This window comes from Gasterosteus aculeatus, chromosome 21, assembly GCF_964276395.1.
Source record: "Gasterosteus aculeatus chromosome 21, fGasAcu3.hap1.1, whole genome shotgun sequence".
NCBI lineage: Eukaryota > Metazoa > Chordata > Actinopteri > Perciformes > Gasterosteidae > Gasterosteus > Gasterosteus aculeatus.
This window is the reverse complement of record NC_135708.1, coordinates 20,458,333-20,474,338: the sequence shown is the minus strand read 5'-3', so window position 1 is coordinate 20,474,338 and position 16,006 is coordinate 20,458,333. Positions and strand designations below refer to the sequence as shown.

General features: G+C 48.0%; 2 protein-coding genes across 10 annotated transcripts; both read left to right on the top strand.

The window, feature by feature from the left end:
• Positions 1-400: 400 nt before the first annotated feature.
• Positions 401-7,988, top strand: LOC120811796 (HERV-H LTR-associating protein 2). Of its 6 annotated transcripts, none has more exons than XM_078096314.1 (8): positions 401-1,170; positions 2,968-3,304; positions 4,728-5,084; positions 5,752-6,036; positions 6,123-6,449; positions 6,561-6,668; positions 6,864-6,923; positions 7,402-7,988. In XM_078096314.1, exons 2-8 carry the CDS (start codon positions 3,235-3,237, stop codon positions 7,440-7,442), a joined length of 1,248 nt encoding a protein of 415 aa, XP_077952440.1. In that variant the 5' UTR covers positions 401-1,170; positions 2,968-3,234; the 3' UTR covers positions 7,443-7,988. The 6 variants fall into 6 exon arrangements, with proteins under 6 accessions (XP_077952440.1, XP_077952439.1, XP_077952436.1 ...); XM_078096313.1 differs by having other exon boundaries at positions 6,864-7,021; XM_078096310.1 differs by having other exon boundaries at positions 6,864-7,031.
• Positions 7,989-9,280: 1,292 nt separating this feature from the next.
• On the top strand, positions 9,281-15,764 carry hhla2b.2 (HERV-H LTR-associating 2b, tandem duplicate 2). Of its 4 annotated transcripts, none has more exons than XM_078096317.1 (7): positions 9,281-9,540; positions 10,029-10,349; positions 11,452-11,709; positions 11,781-12,071; positions 12,248-12,347; positions 12,430-12,480; positions 14,025-15,764. In XM_078096317.1, exons 1-7 carry the CDS (start codon positions 9,480-9,482, stop codon positions 14,026-14,028), a joined length of 1,086 nt encoding a protein of 361 aa, XP_077952443.1. In that variant the 5' UTR covers positions 9,281-9,479; the 3' UTR covers positions 14,029-15,764. The 4 variants fall into 4 exon arrangements, with proteins under 4 accessions (XP_077952443.1, XP_077952442.1, XP_077952444.1 ...); XM_078096316.1 differs by having other exon boundaries at positions 9,313-9,540; positions 14,022-15,764; XM_078096318.1 differs by lacking the exon at positions 12,430-12,480 and having other exon boundaries at positions 9,336-9,540; positions 14,022-14,505.
• Positions 15,765-16,006: the final 242 nt, after the last annotated feature.

Sequence of the window (16,006 nt, the reverse complement as noted above, 5' to 3'; positions counted from 1 at the left end):
AGTGACCAGCAGGGGGCGACTCCTCTGCTCCCATAGACGTCTATGAGGAAATGACTCTTGAAATGACTTCTCTCTGGATTTATTCCCTCAGTAAACGTTGTGAACATGAGTTTATGGTCTCAGTCTCTTCTTCATCATCGTACTCAACAGCTCGGTGAGAACCATTAGACGAAGTTGGTTACAAACGTTGATCCACAAACTGAGGAAACAGTTTGTTCTTTGGACTTTTAGAGCAGCTTCACTATTTCATTCTTATCTGAGATAATCAAGCCGTAGGAGATAAAAGGTTAAAGTCCCCCCCCTCCTCCCCCCCCTCACCCTCCCTCCTGCAAGAGGTGCTGGTTAAAAAGGAAAGTCCCCCCCCACAGAACATGAGATGGTTGTTACTGGTTCCCAGTTTGGGTGAGTAACTGAGAGGCATTCCCCGAACAGTGGGAAGCCCCCCCCCCCCCTCCCACAACTTCAAATAAAGGTCACTCAGCTGTTATTCAAGGAACAGGTTAGAGGACGCATGTCTACACACACACTCACACACACACACACACACACACTGGTTGTGAGCTTCTGGATACTGAAAGTGAACACAGGAAGTGTGTAGTTGAGTGTGTGTTTTCCTCAGCAGGTGTTGTTCTCACACGCGAGCACAAGTTGGAACATCTCTGCTCTCCGAAAGTCGACGCCGCTGACATTTGATGGAGAGGAAACGCCGACTCCTCTGCAGGGTGGCTGCACCCACTCTGCAGCTCGGTTTGTGTGTGTGTGTGTGTGTGTTTGTGTTTGTGTGTGTGTGTGTGTGTGTGTGTGGGTGTGCGTTTGCCAATCACCACCAAACTCCACCCATTCAGAGGGTGTGTGTGTGGTGAAATGTTTGCTTCCTATTCTCTAAATAAACCTGTTGATCCGGTCGAGCCGACACTCACTCAGCCCGACCGGCTCTCCACTCCTCTTCCTCCTCCTCCTCCTCCTCCTCCTCTTCCTCCTCCTCTTCCTCCTCCTCCTCCTCCTCCTCCTCCTCCTCCTCCTCCTCCTCCTCCTCCCTGGTGGAGCTCCGGTGAGTCGCTGTCGAGGTTTTCTCTGCTTTCACTCGCACATATTTGCCTCCGTCTGAAGCACCGGGACCAGAGGAGCTGCTGGGAGGAGGCGTTGGAGGTCCGGAGCTCCTGCGAGTAAGTGAGTAACTTCTTCTCCTCTTTATGACTTCACGTAGCACTGAAACCAGGATCAGGGTGATAAAGGAATCAAGGACTCTCACTAGGAAAGGAAACACACGCTTGAGAAGGAGAACTTGTTAAATGAACGTAAACTTTAAGTGAAGGTCACGCAGCTTCAGCATAAACATCTAAGTTAGTAGACAGGCTGTAAACACTCTGTACACACGTATGAATGTAGGTTTAATGTTGCAGCTGATGTTGAAGTGTTTTTGGTTTGATAAATGATGGGGTAATAATCATGTTTTACACCAACACAGAATTATTGTTAATATGTGGGTAATTAATTCGGAATAAACTGTTAAAAAGAGTTACGAGCCGCTCATTTATCGCTACGTTCTGGTTTATATTTGATATTTTTCTGTGCACAATACTTGTTGCCTACACACATTTTATTTTAATAAACATAAGTCTGCATTGAAGCTTGGATCAAAGAGTCCTGTTACCTGAAGTCCTTTAAGATAAGCCAAAGGTCACGGCGACGTTCTCAGCGCTGTAATAAGCGCTCTGATAAATGTCATATTAAGGCCTGATAAGCGTGGCGCTTTGCAGCAACGTTACACTGAACTCTGATATCTGCTACAAGTGTTTCTTAATAACTAATAATAAAGGCGTCAGTACACAGTTCCTTCATGTGTTACAGATTGTATTCAATAATTCATGTTTAATATGAAAAGTGAAATGTTGGTGATCTGATGAATCATGTTTTGATTTGATTCATTATTGATTTGGGAGGACTGATGCATCCGTGCTTCTCTACACGCCACCAACACGCCACCTCCATCAAACCGTGTGTGTCCATGTGTGTGTGTGTGTGTGTGTGTGTGTGTGTGTGTCCGTGCACTGATCTGTTCATCGGCTTCACGCCCGAGTACCAAGTTCATCTGTTTGAGTTCAGAGTTCAGATGGTGTGAAGATAACGAGGAATCCACGAGCCGCAGTGCTCTTCCTCTCCTCCTCTTCTTCCTCTCCTCCTCTTCTTCCTCTCCTCCTTCTGCTCTTCTTCTCCTTCTTCTGCTCTTCTTCTCCTCCTTCTGCTCTTCTTCTCCTCCTTCTGCTCTTCTTCTCCCCCTCCTCTTCTTCCTCTCCTCCTTCTGCTCTTCCTCTCCTCCATCTGCTCTTCCTCTCCTCCTTCTGCTCTTCCTCTCCTCCTTCTGCTCTTCCTCTCCTCCTTCTGCTCTTCTTCTCCTTCTGCTCTTCTTCTCCTCCTTCTGCTCTTCCTCTCCTCCTTCTGCTCTTCTTCTCCTCCTTCTGCTCTTTCTCTCCTCCATCTGCTCTTCCTCTCCTCCTTCTGCTCTTCTCCTCTTCCTCTCCTCCTTCTGCTCTTCTCCTCTTCCTCTCCTCTTTCTGCTCTTCTTCTCCCCCTCCTCTTCTTCCTCTCCTCCTTCTGCTCTTCTCCTCTTCCTCTTCTCTTTCTGCTCTTCCTCTCCTCCTTCTGCTTTTCCTCTCCTCCTTCTCCTCTTCCTGTCCTCTCCTCCTGTCCAGTTAGGAACCCGAGGAGAGATGAAAGGCCTCTAAACGCCAGATAAGAGGGACACAATAAAAAGAGGCTTCTCCGACTTTGTGCTGTGATGAAAGATTTCAGCTTTAAATCTCTTTTATTTCTCTTTCATTAAAATCCTCGCCGCTCTTCTCGGGATCAAAACCTCAGAGAGCTGCAGGTGTCCCTCACAGAACGTCTCCCTGTGTCCACGTGGAATGTGTCTCTAATTATACCTTTCTTTTCCTTCTTATTTTCCCTGATGCCAAACCCACCCAGAGTGAAATAAGAGAGCAGAAGAAACAGAAGAAGCAGGCGAAGCAGAAGAAGCAGACGAAGCCGACGAAGCAGACGAAGCAGGCGAAGCAGACGAAGCAGACGAAGCAGACGAAGCAGAAGAAGCCGACGAAGCAGAAGAAGCATACAAAGCAGACGAAGCAGACGAAGCAGACGAAGCAGACAAGGCAGACGAAGCGGGGCGAGCTGAAGCCGGCAGCATGGACTGAAGAGCCGACTCTTCTCTCTGTGGACTGAAGCGGTGACGTCATGGCGGCCATCCGGACCTGGGCCTGTTTCCTGCTGTGGGTCGGCCTCACCAGGCAGGACAAAGCTCCAGGTGAGACACAAGCGCCTCTTTGTCCCCCCCCCAGGAACCCGATACACGCAGAACATAATCGCCGCTTCATTGAACCGGCCAAGGAAGCAGAGGTTGCAATCTGAGAACTGTCCCGAATTCCCCAACTTTAAATCCTGTCGATTGTGGGGGGGGTTAGGGGGTGGGAATAGACATCTGGATGTCAGGGGAACATCTGTCAGGTCTTTATTTAGTCCCTGAGTCATTTTTAACTCCTCTGATGAGGCAACGGAAAGAAGGACGGTGAGGAAAATGTGAAGTGCTGAATGTGAAGAATTTGTGAGATGAAGCGGCCTCGTCCTCCATGTCTGCTGTCGCACACGTTCCCTCACAAGTGAGCTGCTCCATCGATTGACTGCAAACACCTGTGAAGACGTAGAACCTCCTGGATGGAAGCTTTGCAGTCCAGAGAGTTTGATTTGTCCAAAGTCATCCAGATTGTGCAATCAGGCTGATTGGTGAGTCGCCCTGCGTCCAATCAGAAGGAGGTCACCAATCAAGCGCACCGATTCGCCTCCCGGGGGCCGGCGACCGCGTGGTTCTTGGTTGCCAAGTAACGGCGGCCCAATCGACCTCCTCTGAGCAGCCGGGGGAAAGCTCATCAAGGCTCCTCGCCCTGCCCCCCACTGTGACATCACTACACCAACTGTGACATCACTCTAAAGTCGCACGAAGAAACAGGAACAAGACACAACACAACACAACACTGTTTGTGCTTCAATGGTCATGTTTTATTTCTCTTACCGATCAACTAATAATAATGTAATGTAGACATTACACATCAGTGTGATGATGTCATCAGACTGAGTCTCTTCTTACCAAGAAGCATGGCCGGCGTCTTTGAGGCTGTTTTGCAGGAAGAAGGTTGGACTTCCTGCTTGGTGAAGGTCCCGCCTCTCACTCACTGCGGGGCAACAAAGGGAAGTCGGGGGAAAATAAATCTCCTCATCGTGCCGCTGTCATCACACGAGTGACGGTTTTACTGGAATCGCAAGTAACCATGAGCTGTCACCATGACATCATAGAGGGGCGGGACTTTCTCCTGATTCAAGATTCCTCCTCCGGACGCTGCCTCTACATGTCTGTTACTATGGTAACCGGCTGATGGCCGATAAGAAAGAGACATCGCACAAAATAACACCAGCCTTCTTTCCTCGAGTGACTCGAGGAGACAGCTTTGATATTCAGGTCACGTGACTTGTGTACTTTATCGGTATTTTATCTTCCTTAAACACAACTGAGTATTTCACCATATTCATTAATCCTGAATTCAGAGGGCTGTTTCGGATTCGGCGCCTTCTGGCGGTGAGGCTGCAGGTTTCCGATGTCCATAAGTGATCATGAACTCCACGTCCCGCCCCCTCACCTGGACTCACCTGGACTCACCTGCTTCTTCTCATTGCAGACGTGGTCGTGACGTGCGTGGTCTCCGAGGAGTGCGTGCTCCCCTGCAGCTTCGAGCCGGCCGGCGAGGAGACCGTCGAGTGGTTCAAACAGGAAGTGATGGTCTACAAGTTTCGGCGGGAAGAAGACGGTGGCCGCGACAACGGCGGTAACCACAGCGACAGCAGCAAGCAGGAGCACCGGGGCCCGGAGAGCCAGCAGCTCGCCGGCCGGGCCTCCGTTTTACCGCAGCTGGTAACCCGCGGCAACGCCACGCTTGTGGTCAGGGGGAGCGGCCTGAAGGACCGAGGCACGTACAGGTGTCACGTTCACACCTCGCAGGGCGAGCACAGCGCCAAGGTCATCGTGAAGGTCGAAGGTGAGTGTGTGAGGGGGGGAGGAGCTTCAGACGTTAGTGTAAGATGAGGTCATCAGTTCTTTAAAACATGTGATGGCGTGATTTGATTCAGGTGTCAGGTGAGAATGTTGGTGGGTAACAAAATACGCCGGCCTCAGCTCCTCGTGTTGGTGCTGATGGAGTGAGTCACTTCCTGTTCCCTCGAGGTCAATGTGTCTCTGGAGACACAACAAGCACCGGCAGGGGCGCGTTCATCAGTGAAGATCCAGACCAAAAATACGTCCTCCCTCATGGCTCCGTGAGCTAACGTTAGCACGCTAGCACGCAGTCGCAGGGAGGCGCCTGCCAGGCTGCAGACTCTTAACTCTTGTTTTCACTTTTACCGTAAATATCAGGTGTGTAATTACTCCTAAATGACTTGAAGCCTCTTTGATGTCTCGGCCATTATCTTTCTCCGGCGGCACCTCAGGAGCCTCTGCAGCAACCAGGAGGCTTTCGATTGGCTGAAGCCCTCCCAGTGTTTGTAGGAACGCTGACATCGTGCTAGCATGCTACGCTGTTATCGGCACGAGGCCGAAGGCTAAATCGGGCGCTGGCCTTTAGAGTCCGTCACCAGGGGGCTGCTGGGAAACGTTCAGCATGCTGAGCGCGTGTGTGTGTGTGTGTGCGTGCGTGTGCGTGTGCGCAGCGCCCATTCGAGGCCTGTCCCTGGAGCTGTCCCGCCTGAGCGGCTACGAGGAGATGAAGTGCACCGTGCGCGACGTCTTCCCGGCGCCCCGCGTGGCGTGGGCCACCGAGCCGCCCACCTTCCAGGACCTGCGGCCGGTCACGCGCGCGCTGGCCAACAAGCGCGGGCTGTACACGGTGGACAGCCGCCTCAAGAGGCTCAGCGGGCAGCCCGACCTCGTCTACGTCTGCAAGGTCACGACCTCCTACGGGGGCCCGGCCTGGACCTCCTCGCTCAGGGAGAGAGGTAGGACGTACGCTTCGGCTTGATGATGATGTGGCCTTCGAAAAAGAGGCCCTGAAAACATCCGGCGTGCATTACTGTTCCCTCAGAGATACGAGGCGCCGAAGGGAAGGACCTGACCATCCCCTGCTCCGCCCCTCCTTACCTGAACCGGCCCTTCCTCGACTGGAGCTTCTCCGACGGGAAGGACCCCTCCCACATCCTCACCTACGACAGCCGGACGGGGGACGGCGCCTCCTCGCCGCCGTGGGTCGACCACGTGGAGCTGGACAGCTTCAGGGTGCTGTTCGGGGACGGCTCCCTGCGGCTGATGGACCCGAAGCCCTCGGAGCACTCGGGCAGCTACACGTGCGTCTTCTCGCTGCAGCACAACACGCACACGGAGCGCAGCGACGTCACCATCGAGCCCCCCCCCGGTGAGAACACGCCGGGGGGGGGCTTGATAAACCAGATTCTGGTCGTAATACTGGAGACGCAAGTTTCACGTGAAAACAGCTGCTGTTACACGTCACCATTGATGCGTGCAGGTGGGCGGAGCTCCGCAGGGCAGCCGTCCTATTGGTGGATAGTGGGCCTGGTGGTCGCCGTGCTGGTGGGGGCTCTGGTCAGCATGCTGGTCTACCTGAAGGTCAAAGGTAAACACTATAAAGTCTCCCAGTGAAACATGGCAGTAGTGATAATAACATCCAATAGATTCAAATCGTCCCAATAATACAGCTGTTATCACGCATGTAAACGGGTCACACGCCTGATCTGGAGTCCCTCCCATCAGAAGACAAAGGGCGGAGGATTCTTTAATGAGTCCCCGTGTCTCCTCGTTTTGTCCTCAGGAGGAAGCTCAAAGCCCGGAGGCAACACCGAGGAGGCGACGGAGCTGAACGTAGTCAAAGGTCGGCCTGTGGGCGTCTCTACACGTGCACCTCCTCACCGGGACACCCGGGGGAGCCAGAGGGCCGTCACCATGACGACCTGTGGTGGACTCTCACTGGTACCTCTCAGTACGAGGCAGTGAAGTGCTTAGAATTATAATATTATATAAGACTTATATTAATTATTGGCTAATCTTGTGAAATATAAAATAATTAAAAAAATGACTTCTGTGATAAATCGATTATTGAAATAGTTTTTTGTTTGTTGGTTTGTTAACTTGTTGCAGCATAAATGTATAACCGCTTGTTAATACACATTATTTCTACATTGACCTAAACACACGTGTTTATAACTACATTACAGTCAGTTATAAACCATTTATTACATGTTTGTGCTGCTCGTGGAAGCTGAATATTGTGATGGTGTTGTCCTCTCAATCGGCCTTTAGTTCCCTGTGGGATGTAAAGTGAAGCTCATCTCTACTTTCCTCCCTCACAGACTCAACCGACCTGAGAACCAACAACAACGACGGCAACTAACAACGCACAACACAACACACACAGGAGAAACACAAATGTATTTGAAAGATTTGTTGTAAGTGCTTGTTTTCTACATGGGGGGTCAGGGGGGTCTCAGGAGGGTCTCAGGGGGTCAGGGGGGTCTCAGGGGGGTCTCAGGGGGGGTCTGTGGCCCCGGACTGTGCAGCTAGAACCGGCTGCAGGTTCAGGAAGTCTTTCAGGGGAAACAAGGACCCCGAAGACAGATTCATTTGGACCAGGGAGCGGAAGGGGACAATGCTAACAAAGGTAGCATCGCTGAGGGAGCTAACGACGCTAGCTGAGGTAGAATGCTAACAGAGGACAGATTGTGTCTCACAGCTGGTTGGCTGTGGGCAAAGACTCGAGCTTGGACCAGCGTGGATCAGTTGTTTTGAACCTGTTAAGTGTGTTTTTAGAATGTTTTCAGTTTTTCAGACTTAATCCACATTTAATCTGCAGTAGACTGAAGTTTCTTTTTCTCTTCCACGCGCTCACGACTTCTTTCACAGATGTGTCATCGTTGTTGTTAATAAAATGATCACTGAAGGTTTGTGTCTGTGTGTTTGTGAGGACACAATGAGACTCAGAAGGAGAAGACGTGGACTCGTCTCTGCTCTTTCATACTTATTATCATGAGACAGCTTCACAACCAGTTAAAAGCCAAACGCTTTCATTTAACAGCGTCAACGTGGACCCAAAAGAAGCAGCAGACGCAGACTTTGTCCCAGCGTGGGTTTGTTTCCTGATTCCTGTCCCAACAAACTGTAATTCTACTTATAATGGCTCTACGTTCTGAATCGGCTTATTAAATGAAATTGCACTTTCTTGTTCTTATGGTTGAAACCTGTGGCTGAGGTTGTCAGGGGTGCGTGGAAGGCAGGACTCAAACAAAACAAAAAGGACTTTAATAGTCAAAACGGGCAAAAACACACAGGAACTAAGGGCAAAAAGGAACGAGAGGCAGGCAGGACGATTGACAGGGACATGCGTGACAAAAGACAATGACGCCACAGGTGACAAACAACACACACACGGCTTAAATACACAAGGGAGGTGTAAGAATACGTGTTCAAGATTTGGAGCCTGGTCGGGGTTATCAAAAATTCAGCCGAATAACTTCTCTCGTTCTGGAAAATGTATTTGTCAGATCACAGGTCAAGTATCAGCGCTGCGTTTGCAAAGGCAGGAGCAGTTCAGGCAGCACACAGGCCGGAGGAACAACTCACTAACATCAGCAAGAACACCATGTTTTACAACCCTTGAAAGACAGAGAAGGAAAGATTTCTATTGGCCCTAAACTGGCGTAGAGGAGGACCTTCCACCTCCCGCATCTAAGATCCGGTCACATCCAATGTCCAGACTCCTGACTTAACGTAAACATCGTAAACAGAGTGTGTATGTTGAATAGTGTTGGTGTGTCTCTAACCCCCCTTGGCTGGTAAATCTTCTAGTTGACCCGCAGACCTTACATTCCTCAGCCAGGACAGAAACTGACTCCCCATCCTGTCAGACTCGTGTCTGCCTGCTTCTTACCTAACTCTTAAATCAAGACAAGACAGCGGACCCCCAACTAAGCCCATGAAAAGAACTTTTGATTATCAGAGGCGCAGGTGATTGGACACAGGTGGAAACAATCAGACAATCACAGGGGAAGACAGGACCGGGCAGGAAGTGAAGTTACCCGAGGACACGAGTGGCGTGGTTCATCTATCTGACGTCTAAACAAGTTTTCTTCTCTTTATTAAAATCATTTATTAGTTACTAGTTTCTAGTTTCTCAGACTGAAACAAACAAGACAAGTAAATGATTGAGCGAAACACACACACACACACACACACACACACACACACACACACACACACACACACACACACCCACACACACACACACACACACACAGACGCACACACCTCATTCCAGCTCACAGGCTCAATCTCTAGCTGGAGGTCAGAGTCTCTCCGTCGTCAGTCGTAGTTTCGTGTCTTGGTTTTAAGTCGTTGTGTCTCCGGGACGAGACGGAGGGAAACCAACGGGCAGATGTTTGCGTGCGGACGCGTCGTGTTTCTTGTGGTCGTGACCTTCCTGAGGACCGTTCAGGGTGAGCGACTAAATATCTCTAACTCTGTGCTTTTGTTTCTTTACTTATTTTAAACGTATTTAATCTTATTTAAACTTACTTAAACTTCTTCAAACTTCTTTCATCTTATTTAAACATATTTAATTTTATTTAAACTTACTTTACACTTTCAGCTTCCCTTAACAAACCTTGTTCTTTAGACTTAATCTAATTACACAATCCTTTGAACTTTGAACTTTGTACACATTCGGGTGTGTCTCTAACTAGTTTAACTAGCTGTTGAATCATTTTATCTTAGTCATGTTGTGATGTTTTTAGTACTTTAATGTAGTATAATATTATTAGATTACTATTTTATTTTTATTATTCTAAGTAGTATTGCTGTTATAATTACAATAAAAAATAATACCTATTATTATCATTTCTTTGCTCCTACCAGCTCACATAACACAATGTTAACTGTGTGTCTTATAGTATAGTATACTAATAATAATCTGCACATCTGGAAGCTTCTACAGATGCTGTGCCCTGCGTTGCCATGGAGACCTGCCTCCTACCCTGCAGGTTTTCTCCCGGTGGGGACTTGGTCGTCCACTGGATCCAGGAGAAAACTAAACACAACGTGCACTCCTTCTACCACGACCAAAACCAGCTCGGGGCCCAGGACCCGTCCTTCAGGGGCCGGACGGCGCTGTTCCAGGATCAGATCGCTGGAGGAAACGCCTCCCTCCGTCTGACCGGGGTCACCATCCAGGACGAGGGAACCTACAAGTGCTACACCGGGACCAACGAGAGGACCATGGAGGTCTTCATCCTCCTGCAAGTGAACGGTACGACTCCAAGAGTTCCTCTTAAGACACCACCCTTCAGTAGCCTGTGGACACCACCCTTCAGTAGCCTGTGGACACCACCCTTCAGTAGCCTGTCCGGGTATTTCTGTTTTTGGAGCTTTTTATTTTGCACTTTCAGCCCAACAGGGTAATCGGTGACACTTTAATTAAACATAATAAAGTTGAATAAATAAATCAAGACGGTTATATTATTATCAAAGGTTTAGTTCATAGCGAATATAAATTCTTTACATTTACATTCATGCACGTCTTCACCAACGATTGCATCTACGCAGTAAAGAGTAAAGACTTAAAAAGCAAAGCGACAGTGACGTTTTCGACGTCATGCCAAAGGAAGTGCTGCTCGTCAGTAATGCTGCTAATGCAGTTCTGCTCAGAGGGAACCGGTCTGTCCCGTATGGCGGTATGTGTCTTAGTTTCTCTGGCTCCGGCGTTCACTCTGCAATCATTTACAGTATCTGTGTTCTATTTTCGTTTTGTCACCAGTTTGAAGGCAGATTAGAGAAAGAGCTTTCTGTTCAGAAACAATGATAGAAATGAATTCTGAATACCACAAAGGGACGTTTGGACACGTTTGGACACGTTTGGACTCATTTGGACACGTGTGACGTTGTTCTTTGTGCGCCGTGTGAACGCACACTAAGGAGTGTTGAGGTGTTGTGTTTGGTCTCCCTCTCCGATAAGATGAGGTCTCTGCAGAGGAGCCTGATATCCACCGTGTGGGAATCAGCTGGTCGGGTGGAAAAGGAGACCTGCACACCTCTGACACAAGCACACAAACATCCTGAAGCGCTCTGTTCACTGCTCCCCCATTAGAGAATGAAACCAAACCAAGCAGACTGTGTTCTTTCTGAAGGTTACCAGATAACTAGTATCTCTGTTATCGGCAGTGAGCGTGATGGAAAACAAACTGGTCTGAATTACTTTGTTGCAGAAGCCGTAACGTCGTTTGGTTGATAAATGATGCCGTCTCTCATATTCATACAGATCGATTTAGTCGCCAACAGCTTCATGATTCCTCATTAATGTGCGAAGGAGCAATTAGCACCTTAAAGACGCCACGTCTCACTCGTCTTTGCAGCTCCGGTCCGTAGAGTGGACATCCAGCAGGCAGAAGACAGCATCACCTGCAGCTCAGAGGGGATCTACCCTCAACCTGGGCTCACCTGGTCCACCAGACCTCCGTCCAACCGGAGCCTCTGGAGCCCAACAGTGCAGCAGACTGCACAGCAGCTCTTCAGCATCAGCAGCTCTGTCCCGAATCCAGCTGCTGATCTGGACTACATCTGCACCGTCAGCGGCGGAGGAACCAAAAGGACGGCCACGTGGGCTCGACCAAGTGAGTGTCTCCGGGGAGAAGTAGATTGTGATGGGAAACACACGGATCATCTGTGTGTTCTATCTTCTCAGCCTCCATCAGCGGGTCAGAGTCTGGAACGACGATCCCCTGTGCGTCCTTACCCGCCCCTCATACCAGTCTCACCTGGAGGTTCAACCACAGTCACACCATTCTGAAGCAGAACGGGTCCAGCAGCAAGGTCTCAGACGGCTGGACTCAGCATGTGGAGATCTCGACAGAGTCGACCGACCTCACGCTAAAGGACCTGTCTTCAGCTCAGGAGGGGATTTACACCTGTGAGCTCAGTAACAGCGAGGAGACATACGTAGCCAACACCTTTCTGAGGGTGAAGACGAGTCCAGGTGAGAGGCAGGAGAACCTTCATGGTCCGTTATCACCTGATATCTGGTCCACGACACGCCGGGTACCAACACAGCAACATCTCACAACCTGAAACACACAAAGACACGCACACTAGAACTTTTTGCTTCTGCTCCATGTTATCGTTGGTAGAATTATGAACTAATCTGGTCTTCAGGTTCAGGCTCGAATGCTGCTGGAGGCATTGCAGTTGGAGTAGTTGCAGCAGTTTTAATTTTAGCCCTTGTGGTCTCAGTGGTAGTCTTCATCTTCATCAGGTAACTATTGATAATATTTCATCCTCCACTTATTAATAAATTGTGTTAAGTTTGTACTCTTGATTGTGTATTTTGAACTCAGAAACAAGGAAACGGATACCACGGGTCCGTCAGAGGAGGAAGAATCCATGAAGTAAGTACTGATAATTATTCTGTCCTGCTCGAAAGGTTCAACCTGTTCACTCACCTGACAGACCGCCGTCTTCCTCCTGTGATCCATTCAATTAATTAATCAATTGAACTCTTCTGCTCAGTGTGAGTGCAGATAAAGGATGTTCAGGACGCCTCTTGTTGTAAAGATGTATTGTCTGTTCAGAAACATCAGATGTCTTCATGAAGAAGAAGAAAGCTCGACGTGATTTAGAATTCTGCTCTACTCAGTTTGCAGAAGACAGGATGAAGTTAACAAAAGGACAAAGAACTATATATATAGACCGAGAGAGATGAAGCTTCTCGTCTTCACGCAGACTGATGATTCCGTTCCTGTCATTCATTCATCTTCGTTCCTCCTCTTCGTCACGGCCTTGTGCTGCTCGTGTGGACTAAGAGAATGAAGAAGCACGACCACATTAGGATGTGTGATGGATATTAATGAACTCCGGACAGATGAAGTGACTCACGTGAACAAAGGTGAAAGAGGTGGAAAGTCTCCTCAGATGTTTCATCAGAAACATTTGAGCATCTTGTCATGAAAAAGACGTTTTTTATATTTCGAACACATTGAAAATAACTCGTGTAAACTTTCGCAATCAACTATTTGTTATTCATGTCTCTGTTTCTGCACCTGAAGCAAAGAACATTGAAACGTTGAGCTGCATTATGTTGAACGTCCCTGCTGACAGGGACATTAAATACGTCTGATCGTACATTTGTGGATCATGATTTTAAAAGAGGAAGAACGCGGATCCCGTACATCTCCTCTCCACCTCTGGGTGGACTTCAGTTCATCGATCAAAGACCTTCTCTGATTCCCACCTGGATGAAACAGATAACTTTTGATTTGGTTCCAACCATTCAGTCAATCATTTATGGACCCTGGAAGTCACTTTTCATCACCTGTGTGACGTTGATCACCTGACCACCTGATCACCTGATCACATGGTCTCCGGCCCGACTGCTGCCTCCTGAGTCTTCTTCTCAGCGCAAACGCATTTCATCCAAAGCTCATCGCGGTTACATGGAAATAAGGGCTATGACACACACACACACACACACACACACAGACACACACACAGACACACACACACACACACCCACACACACACACCCACACACACACACCCACACGCACACACACACACACACACCTTGCTCCTGGAGCTCAGAATAGTCTCCCAGGTTTCGGCCTCATAGTTTTGTCTCCTGTTGTTGTGTTTCCAGGGCGGTCTGTAGACTACAAAGCTCAGCACGTCACTGCAGTACTTTGCATACCACACATTCCCTTTATGGAATGTTAAAGGACCGGATTACACACCTACAAACACACACACACACACAACGAAGGCGATTAACATGAGTGATTCATCAATTTACTTAATGCAACAATGGAAGTTTACTATCAAATGAACCAGTTAAAATCATGTTGTCTTTGTTACTCGGACGACTTAAATGAGTCACAGTTGTAATATGAGAACATTTGCAGATTCTGCATCACGTGACATTTCATTTTGCCAGCAGATGAAAGGAGGACATTCGTCTGGAGACGCAGCAGGACGACGAGGACGAAGGAACGCCGGAGACAAAATGAAGGGACCAGCGTCTCCACTGAGGCTTGAAGACACATTCACACAGGATGGACTTATTTACTGCACTGAGAGCATGACCTTGAAGGCAACATTCACTCAACAACACTCAGAACCCAGACTGGTGACCTGGGTTCTAAGTGTCTAGCTTAGCTTAGCTTAGCTCCCAGCTAAAGGTCATCAGCTGGTTAAACTGGTGCTAACCAACAGAAATGAAGGACAAATACTTAAAAATAGAGATGTATGTATTTCTTATTGTTTTTTTTCATTGGTAATTGTTTTCGTGACGTAAGGAGGTCTTTAAATGTTTTGTCACGGCGGAAAGCTTCACTCTTCCATCTTCTCCCCGGGTTCATTCATTCGTCTCACCTGGGGGTTCATGTCCTCGGGTCCAGTAGCTTCTGTTTGGGATTTCAGTAAGGCCGAGATCCTCCTTGTGGCAGTGGCAAGTGGGTGGCAACTTTGTGGCAGGCAGCGGCAATCGCCAGTAAATCAGTCGGCGTCACAACGGCACGCTGGGTGGGAGGAGCCAATTTTTCCCAGAAACAACTGTTATTTGTACGACAGGTCATCTGCTGTAAATATTTTATTTTATTTTATTTTATTTGAGACACGTGAGCCCCCGTCTTCTTATTACAGAGGCTAATTTTAGGTTTGGACCGGCGGGTTCCGTGTAGGGGGTGGGGCTCTCAAGTTTGATGCCACCCACTTGCCACTGCCACAAAGAGGATCTCGCTGTCACTCAGGGATTTGAGGTGACGGTGGCGCGTGGAGTGGAGATGGAGAGCTGGGAACCAGAAGGTTGGTGGTCCAAACCCCGGCTGCTCCATGTCCCACGTTGAAGTGTCCCTGAGCAAGACACTTAACTCCTCATTGCTCCCCCGACTAAATGTAAAAGCCACGTTAAAAAATGCAACATAAGTTGCTTTGGACAAAATTGTCAGCTAAATGATTAATGATTTAGGTAGAAGTGCTCATCTAGTGGCAGAAACTATAATGTAAGTAGAAATGTTTAGTTCAACATTCTGTCACAATGTGATGTTAAAACCTGGGGACGGATGCTGATTATCCGATTTCTCCCAATTTTCTCCCCAAAGAGGGTTTTTGGGGAGTTTTTTCTCCTGTCAGGTAGTTGATGAGCAACTGAATGTAAGACAGCCGATTGAGACAAACGTCTTGAGTGTTGGACCACATGAACTGTATTAGATCTCATGATGAACGGTGATCATTAATGATGGGTTGTAATTAAAGTGTACTAGTTATAAGATGAAGACAAACTATGGATGCTTTGTTAAATTCACTCATTGAGGCATGAAGCCAAACGTATCTACGTTGAACGTATTTGAATGTGAGGGACAGATGGACAGAGAAGGTCTCAGGTTACAGCTGCAGATTCACACCTCCATGTGAAGGGGACAGTCCATGAGGGGACACTTTGAAGAAGAGGCCAATGACATTCAAATGCACCTAAGAAGACACATCAGGAGTTTTCAAAGGACCAAAGCGAGGAAAAGACTGTTAGAATTCTCCTGCAGCCGCTTTGATATAAGTCACTTTAGACTTGAGGATTCTCTATTTCGCAAAATATTTCACTGTTTGTTTTATATTTCACTTTGTAACTGGATTCCTTTTCACTTTGTTTAGTTATTAAATACTTTTTGATTTCTAAATTTGAGCAAGTTGACTCTTGTGATTTATTGTTTCTGGCGAGAACAAAGGAGTGAGGCCTCCATCGAGGGTCCACAACGAAACGTATTATTAGCTTACAGACGCCGTCTTTTCTCACATTGTCATCTGTGAAATACACAAATCTGTTGTTAAAGTCGTCAAGATTCTCCTGACTTTGAGTTCTAAAAACTGTACTTTAAATTATGTATTAAAATGAGATAATTTAACGGAAACAAAGGAATCAAAGAT

Bases quoted from the DNA above. Each gene is read 5' to 3' on its own strand.
- LOC120811796 (XM_078096310.1), top strand. From the start codon at position 3,235: ATGGCGGCCATCCGGACCTGGGCCTGTTTCCTGCTGTGGGTCGGCCTC. The intron at 3,305-4,727 runs GTGAGACACAAG...TTCTCATTGCAG, and splicing joins CAGGCAGGACAAAGCTCCAG to ACGTGGTCGTGACGTGCGTG. The intron at 6,450-6,560 runs GTGAGAACACGC...TGATGCGTGCAG, and splicing joins CACCATCGAGCCCCCCCCCG to GTGGGCGGAGCTCCGCAGGG.
- hhla2b.2 (XM_078096316.1), top strand. From the start codon at position 9,480: ATGTTTGCGTGCGGACGCGTCGTGTTTCTTGTGGTCGTGACCTTCCTG. The intron at 9,541-10,028 runs GTGAGCGACTAA...CACATCTGGAAG, and splicing joins CTTCCTGAGGACCGTTCAGG to CTTCTACAGATGCTGTGCCC. The intron at 12,072-12,247 runs GTGAGAGGCAGG...TCTGGTCTTCAG, and splicing joins GAGGGTGAAGACGAGTCCAG to GTTCAGGCTCGAATGCTGCT.